General features: G+C 39.9%; 1 protein-coding gene and 1 long non-coding RNA gene across 2 annotated transcripts in view; one reads left to right on the top strand and one right to left on the bottom strand.

Moving 5' to 3' along the window:
• Fzd1 (frizzled class receptor 1) overlaps nucleotides 1-4,820 on the top strand; it is a 6,301-nt gene extending 1,481 nt beyond the window's left edge. The window contains exon 2 of the mRNA XM_015502316.2: nucleotides 5-4,820. Within this exon, the coding sequence (XP_015357802.1) occupies nucleotides 5-1,696 (1,692 nt within the window). The 3' untranslated portion in view covers nucleotides 1,697-4,820. The remainder of the gene's footprint in view (nucleotides 1-4) is intronic.
• Nucleotides 4,821-6,492: 1,672 nt separating this feature from the next.
• The window catches only part of LOC125611219, an 80,534-nt gene continuing 78,052 nt past the window's right edge, over nucleotides 6,493-8,974 (bottom strand). The window contains exon 3 of the long non-coding RNA XR_007341353.1: nucleotides 6,493-6,547. This is a non-coding gene — a long non-coding RNA (uncharacterized LOC125611219). The remainder of the gene's footprint in view (nucleotides 6,548-8,974) is intronic.

The raw sequence follows: 8,974 nt of genomic DNA, 5'->3' as shown, positions 1-8,974 counted from the left end.
GCAGCAACCCCCGCCGCCTCCGCCTGCGCCTCAGCAGCAGCAGAGCGGACAGCAGTACAACGGCGAGCGGGGTATCTCCATCCCGGACCATGGCTACTGCCAGCCTATCTCCATCCCGCTGTGCACGGACATCGCATACAACCAGACCATCATGCCCAACCTTCTGGGCCACACGAACCAGGAGGACGCGGGCCTCGAGGTGCACCAGTTCTACCCACTGGTGAAGGTGCAGTGTTCCGCCGAGCTCAAGTTCTTCCTGTGCTCCATGTATGCTCCTGTGTGCACAGTGCTGGAGCAAGCGCTGCCGCCCTGCCGCTCCCTGTGCGAGCGCGCGCGCCAGGGTTGTGAAGCGCTCATGAACAAGTTCGGCTTCCAGTGGCCAGACACTCTCAAGTGTGAGAAGTTCCCGGTGCACGGCGCTGGGGAGTTGTGCGTGGGCCAAAACACGTCGGACAAAGGTACCCCGACGCCCTCGCTACTGCCAGAGTTCTGGACCAGCAACCCCCAGCACGGCGGCGGAGGGCACCGCGGCGGCTTCCCGGGAGGCGCCGGCTCGTCCGAGCGAGGCAAATTCTCTTGCCCGCGCGCCCTCAAGGTGCCCTCCTACCTCAACTACCACTTTCTGGGGGAGAAGGACTGCGGCGCGCCCTGTGAGCCGACCAAAGTGTATGGGCTCATGTACTTTGGGCCCGAGGAGCTGCGCTTCTCGCGCACCTGGATCGGCATCTGGTCGGTGCTGTGCTGTGCTTCCACTCTCTTCACGGTGCTCACGTACCTGGTGGACATGAGGCGCTTCAGCTATCCTGAAAGGCCCATCATCTTCCTGTCCGGCTGTTACACCGCGGTTGCGGTGGCCTACATTGCCGGTTTCCTGCTGGAGGACCGGGTGGTGTGTAACGACAAGTTCGCTGAGGATGGGGCGCGAACGGTGGCGCAGGGCACCAAGAAGGAGGGCTGCACTATCCTCTTCATGATGCTCTACTTCTTCAGCATGGCCAGCTCCATCTGGTGGGTGATCCTGTCCCTCACCTGGTTCCTCGCGGCCGGCATGAAGTGGGGCCACGAGGCCATCGAGGCCAATTCGCAGTATTTTCACCTGGCTGCCTGGGCTGTGCCAGCCATCAAAACCATCACCATCCTGGCGCTGGGCCAGGTGGACGGCGATGTGCTGAGCGGAGTGTGCTTTGTGGGGCTCAACAACGTGGACGCCCTGCGTGGCTTCGTGCTGGCACCCCTCTTCGTATACCTGTTCATCGGCACGTCTTTCCTGCTGGCCGGCTTCGTGTCGCTCTTCCGCATCCGCACCATCATGAAGCACGATGGCACCAAGACCGAGAAGCTGGAGAAGCTCATGGTGCGCATTGGTGTGTTCAGCGTGCTGTACACTGTGCCAGCCACCATTGTCATCGCCTGCTACTTCTACGAGCAGGCCTTCCGGGACCAGTGGGAACGCAGCTGGGTGGCCCAGAGCTGTAAGACCTATGCCATCCCCTGCCCTCACCTCCAGGGAGGTGGAGGTGTCCCGCCACACCCACCCATGAGCCCTGACTTCACAGTCTTCATGATCAAGTATCTTATGACTCTGATCGTGGGCATCACGTCGGGCTTCTGGATCTGGTCAGGCAAGACACTCAACTCCTGGAGGAAGTTCTACACGAGGCTCACCAACAGCAAACAGGGAGAGACCACCGTGTGAGACCTGGGGACTCAACCCACCCCCCAAAAAAGCCGGCCCCATGGGATTCATGCCTAGCCTGGTTGACTTTCGCAGCCTCCTTTTAACAACACAGCTCCTGCAAACGCTTCCGTCCCTGGGGCAAACGGACTGGAGGGCCCCACTGCCTGAGGGGTGCAGATCGACCTCTCTTGCCCTCACACTCCGGTACCAGGACTGTAACGCTTTTATGATTGTAAATAGCCTGTGTAAGATTTTTGTAAGTATATTTGTATTTAAAGACTAGCGATCACGCGGTTTTCTTTTTAAAAATTTTAACTGTTTAGGGCGGTTTAACCATTTGAGGCTTTTTTTTCTCTCTCCCCTTTTCCGAGGACCGCAAAGGAGGTAAAACCAGAGCACACCAGCCGAGTGTTCCTGCCCATCCTCCTGCGCCCCTCAGTGCCGCCGGTGCACAAGCCTGCTGGGGCGCCGGCGAGTTCAGCACTGCGGGGGTGCGGCCGAGCTGAAAGGCTGGGGTCACTTCCCGCGGCCTCCTTCAGCCTTTCTCTTCCTTTCCTTGCTTGGGGTGGGGCCCTTATGGTACCAAACTCCACAAAGCTTCCAAATCCGGAGGTGGGCCCCCGCCAGTTCCAATTCCTCCCTTTTTCAGTGATGGATTGCAAAGGCACATCCCTTTGACTCTCTGAAGCTCAATTTTTGAGAACCTTCCCTCAACTTCATGGGGTCCCAGGAGTGTAGGGTGTAGACTTTGGCAGTCCCAGCCTCCCTCCACAGTCGCTTCCAACATCCAGACACTCCCTCTTTCCACCTAAGTTGGTTAGAGGATGAGTAAGATAACCAATGCCAAACTTTTTTAAGTCTAATTTTTGATGGATGAGCTCATTTCATTCTCTAATGTCTAAGACCTGGTATGGGTTTGGCCAGTGTCATGGAAAGATGTGGTTACTGAGATTTGGGAAGAGGCATGGAGCTTTGTGTGGGTTGGGAGAGACTGAAAGTGGGGTGGTGGTTACAAAATGTTAATTCTAATTGCATACTGATGCCTGGCAATCTGCCTTTCAGAGTGAGACAGCCTGCCTTTAGATTTTACCCTTTGGTAAAATGGAAACGTTGAGGTCACCTGGAAAGCTTTGTGAAGGAGTGGATCTTTGCTTTCCTTAACAGGACAGCAGAACATTAGCAGAATACGAAAACTTGAAGGAGATTTCAGTGTAATGGACTTCCTCAAAATGAAGTACTATTTTCTTATTTTTAATCAAATAATAATTAGACTTATATCAGAAACTTTAAAATGTAAAAGTTGTACACTTTCAACATATTATTATTATTATTCTGAGGGAGGAGCAGTCTGCACGACTAATGATAACCTAGTAAGGTTTCAAGAGGTATAAGAGAAGGAATAATTGAGGGGCTTAGCTCCTGAAGGCAAACAAAAATATGGGCATGCATGCTAAAGGGAAACCGTGTGCAGATCTATTGCATTAAATCTTGTGTGCTCCTTTTTGGATTTACAAAAATGTGTCAAATGTAAATCTTTCAAAGCCATTTAAAAATATTCACTTTAGTTCTCTGTGAAGAAGAGGAGAAAAAGCAATCCTCTGATTGTATTATTTTAAACTTTAAGAGTTTATCAAAATGCCGGTACTTAGGAATTGAATTTATCTATGTCTGTCATAACCTAAAATGACATTGCTCTTTGAATTTGGTATGCATTTATTCTGTTCACTATCACAAAATCATCTATATTTATAGAGGAATAGAAGTTTATATATATAAAATACCATATTTTTAATTTCGCAAATAAAAAAAAATCAAAGTTTTGTACAAAATTATATGGTTTTTGTGCCTGAAGATTAATAGAGATTGAACTGTCTGAACTATCTTTACATTTTATAGTGTTTCATAACTAATCCAACATTATAAAAATTTAAGAATACAATGAAAAAGCATATCTTTAAGCCTTCAACCAGTCCTTCCAAAGAATAACACTATTTGCATTATTGTGATTGACATTTGTGAAGTCCCAAGAAAAGATCTGTTTTGTTAAGAGTAGAAATAGAAGTCTGAAAATCACATCTTTATTCAAAGAAAATTATTAAAAGATAAGTAATTTTAATATTAAAGCTTTTTTTTTCTTTCAAGGGGTAAATTGACATAACATTTTATAATATGGAGGTCAATTTTTAAATCATCACTTTGACGTGAATTTTATGAGGTATTTTCTTATCTCTTTCATAATCTTGGATTTTCCAAAACCATAAACAGGCAATCAGTAAAGGGTTACTGACTATATGTTTATAAGCATTTTAAAACAGCAGTCAGGTTTATAAGTCTGTTTTGTTGTTTGCTTCTGAAGACTCCATTTTTATATTGTTCAAGGAACCTTCTCCTGAGGAATTTTCTAGTTGGTCTACTCTTGGAATTTATATATTGTGTATGAGTTCATATATCTATATATACACATGCATATAAGTATACACATTAATTTAAAAAATATAAATGCACAATTTACTTGTCATTTCATAATACAGAAATAGTATTATAAGAAATGAAAAATTACAGATGGAAAACTTCAAATACCTTTGATAAAATTATCTTTATTACATTTTCCAATTAAAATATTTTTCGATAAAATAACAAGGGACTAAAATGAAGATCATTGAAACAATATAGCTACTTTTGTGGTTATAAGACAATTTTGTAGAAGTCATCACATCTTTCATTTTTAGACAAATTTTTAAAAACTTAATTGAAAATATAACATGATTTTAAGTAGCAAAATACAATTTTGATCTTTTTTCTGTGATATTAATGTAATATAGTAGATATCTGAATAGGTTTTATTGTATAGTTACTCACATACAAAAATAACAATTTTTTTGGCCAAATTAAAAATGTCTCCCTACTAGGTAGTTCAATTAGATAATTTCTGGGAAAAAGAAAATTTTAAGACTATTGGTCTTTAACCAAGGAGTAAGTGTCAAGCAGTCTTACTGTAGATGTCCTTAAAATGATGTTATTATAAATTAGATGGATAAAGCTTTTATATGCTAGATTTAAATAGTTTCAGAACACATTTTAAAATCACCAGGCTGTTTTAAGTTGTGTGGCATATAAAAAAAAAAAAAGTTGTATTTATTTATTCATGTTGTTGTTTCTTTTAAAAATGATGGCAAAATAGGGCTTGCCTGAAAAATCATAAAGCTGCTGGAGATACTGCCCCATTAGCATGCTGTTCCCATAACAAACACTATTTTCAGATTATTTCTTTGCCTGTTTCGTTTAAACCAGCTATTGACTGGAGTAAAATTTCCCCCTTACAGTGTACTTGATTTAGCTTTTGGTGTAAATGTGTGTGTAGTATGAAAACTACTTAATTTTTTTTTTCACTTAAACTTTGTGGAGACAAAAAAAAAATCATATATATATTTATCTCAGAGCCATTCAATGTCAAATAGCAAGAAAGCTGGGCCAGATTTTTCAGCTTGTCCTGCATAGTCATTTGTCAGCCTGAGTTGACAGTCCTGGTTCTTTTGTCCCCACTATGAGTACCAAAGCCTTCCACTGTGGTTGGATTCTTCCTAAAGTCCAGGTTTAACAAGGAAAGGAAACCACAACGAAGTGTTAGTGGCCAATTAAGAAAAAAATAAACTAAATCACACATCATTTTAGGACTGGGATCACTTTCTTGATGCCATTTTTCAACCTTGATACACATTTTTTTTTTCCAAGGCTCCTTATTTACTGTGTGTTTATGTTCAACTTCAGCTACTTTTGCTTTTATTGCTTTCTAATCTCTCTATGGGCTACAGGCCAAATTTATGCAATTAATTGAAACCAGTGGTATGACACTGAATACCCTGAATACAGTTCTGATTATAGTATCTATTAATGAGGATCCAAGAGATTAGAGACAAAATGTGTGTCATTACATATGACTAGAGGTAGGCACCAGTGATGTTGTCACTGACTACTTCACAAAATATGCTAATCTCAAATTCTTGCACAATTAACTTGTAGGAACCAAAGTAAGACATGGATTATATGTGAGAATTCTCTAATTACATGACTAAAAAGAAATTGTAATACTACCTTGAATTTACTACCTTAAAATTCAAGGCTTTTATTCTAAGGCCTTACATTTAAAATGGAGAAGTGCCAAACAAGATAAAATATATTTCTAATATATATATCTATATCTTGAACTGCTGGCAGATGCCATTCCAATAGCCCTTGAAAACAGAAAAACAGCATTTGAGGTTCGATCATAACAAATTTACCTTAAAATTTGGGGCTTAATGGCTTGGGAGGCTGAGACAGGAAGAACACAAATTCAAGGCCAGCCTCAATAACTTAGTGAGGGCCTAAGAAACTTAGTGAGACCCTGTCTCAAAAAAAAAAAAAAGGCCTGGGGATGTTGCCTAGTGATAAAGCACCCCTGAGTTAAATCTCCAATACCAAAAATTTTTAAAAATAAATAAAAATAAAAAAATTGGGGCAGATAAATTTTTTATTTGCTTTTTTCATATCTTTTTATAAAGCATATGTAAAACCATAGAGATTATAGTCACAAACAACTTGCTTAGAATCTGGCAATTAAAGCAGTCTCTAGGCTAATTTTCCCAAATTGTATCATGATCTGAGGTGACAAGTGTCTATACACGATTACAGAATCCAGTTTCAAGCGTGGTGCATGGGTATAATCTCAGCAACTGGCGGCTGAGGCAGGAGGACTAGGATCTCAAGTTCAAGACCAGTCTGGGGAATTTAGCAAGACCATGTCTAAAAATAAAATTAAGAGAGCTGGGGATATGGCTTAGTGGTAGATGCTTACCTAGAATGTACAAGGACCTGGGTTTATCACCAGTTCTGGAAAAAAACAAACAAACAAAAACAGAATCAAATTACTATTTAGCACTTCCTTTGGGGACTTTTGTGTATGGGTTGATTTGGAACCCTGAATAGGTCAAATAAAATGATTTCTCATAGAAATCTTTTTCATGCAATGTAATGGGTAGACTCAAATAAAATCTAAAAGTAAGGTCTAAAATAAATATATAATAAGTATTCTGTGGGTCACATACAGTTTTATGAATTAAGCTGAATAGGTTGCTTAAAAAATTAGATGCTATTTTTCTATAGAGATTTCTTTAAATGAATCCTTTTTATTTTAAGATGGAAATATTCTAAAGAGGTGTAGTTTTGATGGATAAAATTCAAACAACACTGCAGTTTCTTCAGTTATCACTGATTAGTTGAAAGGAATATTTGTATGATGTTCTAAAATCAAAGTATTAACAATAGTACTGATTTGCACATTTTACACATGCATGTTATTTTTTTAAAAAGTAAAATTGACATTTTAAAGCATGCATAAGTTTTAAATTATGCATATTTCATATAAATATACCCAGAAATTTCATTTCTAGGATAAACTCTCAAAACATATTCACAGCAATACACTGATTAACATCAAAAGAACTGTTATTGCTGCTTCAAGATAGTTTCTATGGCCCGGATTTCTTTTCTTTCCTTTTTTAAAAACCAAGTATCCTCTAATTTGTGGATATCTCCATGTTTCAGATCTCAATACCTGTTTGAATTAAATTTGCAGGGGAATAACTGCAGGATCCCCCCATAGACAAACTATAGCCTTTATTTCCTTTCAAGTTGGCAGTGTGTCCTTGCTTAAATGAAGCACTCTGTGACAGAGTGTTCGCTTGCCCTTGGAAATGCTTGTCTTTATGACGGCAGCAGCAAATACCTGGAAGTCATACAGGCTAGTTAGATGCACATTCCAAATGCCATGTGCCACTTGGTTGTTCTAGGGATTTTTTTTTCTTGAAAAGTAGATCTAAGGACTATTCTTCACTTTATCTTTTGAACACACTTGGAAAGCATTTTTAAAAGTTAACTTCAACAAAGACTATGTCAAAAACTTGTAATTTCTCAGGTAGGGTGACCAACCATCCAGATTTTTCCAGGAGAGAGGGGTTTCTTGGGATGTGAGACTTTTCAGTGATAAAACCAAAAAAATTCCTGGCAAACCGGATGGCTGGGACACTATCCCATGAATTAAACTGTGCTCCTATAAGATTAAAAATGTACATATAAGATTAAAAATGTACACATAAGATTAAAAATGTAAATTTGATCACTGGTCCAGTATTTAAAGTACTGAACTGTGGCTGTAGTGTTTTTTTTCATGATCAGATGGAAAATCAATGAGCATAGCCCTTTGTGTAACTGGTCTTCACAGTGAATACCAATCAACAGAAGTAGAGTGAAACATGAAGATATAGAATAAGCCACACTGAAAATCTTGGCCACTCTGTCTTTAGCCTTTGCCTATTGAAGATATGGGGCCTAGATACAGGTATGTCTAACTAGCCACTGAACTCTCCTCTTGCTGCTCATTAAATTGGGCTAAATAGCTATTTTTAGAAAAGATTCTCAAAAGTATTCCCTTGAAATGAATAGTTTTTTTTTTAAAGTTGATGTTAACACCAGATTGTAAGGAATGATTAGATTTTTGAAAATGTTTTTATTTTCCTGTTTAATAATGCAACCCATTGAAATGGAGTTACAAACTCCAGCAATGAGGGCTCAAATGGCTGTAGATCAACACTGAATTAATGATCATACTCTTTCTCAGAGGTAGGTAAGGTTGCACCCACTCTTTTCCCAGAAATGAAAAGTTGTATTTATATGAAGCAAAAGGTCTTAGGTCTTAAAATTCTACTGTGATTTTTGAGAACTGTAGAATGCAGGGTATGAGCCATGCAGTCCATGGAATTCTTATTTCTGCGTGAAGCTCTTTAATCATAACTGCCCCCCTCTTCTAGCTCAATGTCATCCTTCTTGTAAATGCACATGCAATGTCACTGCCCTTGTTGTTGAAATCATGACACTATTTTTACTCTCTTTTAATTCATCTCAATATAAATAAGTTTTTAAAACATGCAGTTACATAACTACTTCATTTTTCTTGGCCTCTTACTTTACCACTATACTCAGGTTCTCTTGGACAAACCCAAGATATTCTCCAGTTTTTATTTTTCCAGACTCTGGTTAAATTGAATATAAAATCAGTGATGCAGCTGCTATATCACTTGAGTGGAGCTAAATCCTACTCAGGGATTAAATTAGGAGAAAGAAAGCCCTTGTTTGAAAAAGCTGGTATGGGACAAGAATTCTGTTCCAAATGTCCTTTGAGGTCAGAGGATTTTTTCTTTCTTTCTTCCTTCCTTTCTTTTCTTTTCTTTCTTTCTTTTTTTTTTTTTTTTTTTTTTTTTT

The sequence above is a fragment of the Marmota marmota genome, unplaced genomic scaffold (assembly GCF_001458135.2).
Source record: "Marmota marmota marmota unplaced genomic scaffold, marMar, whole genome shotgun sequence".
In the NCBI taxonomy this organism is placed as follows: domain Eukaryota; kingdom Metazoa; phylum Chordata; class Mammalia; order Rodentia; family Sciuridae; genus Marmota; species Marmota marmota.
This window is presented reverse-complemented; position numbering and strand designations above follow the sequence as displayed.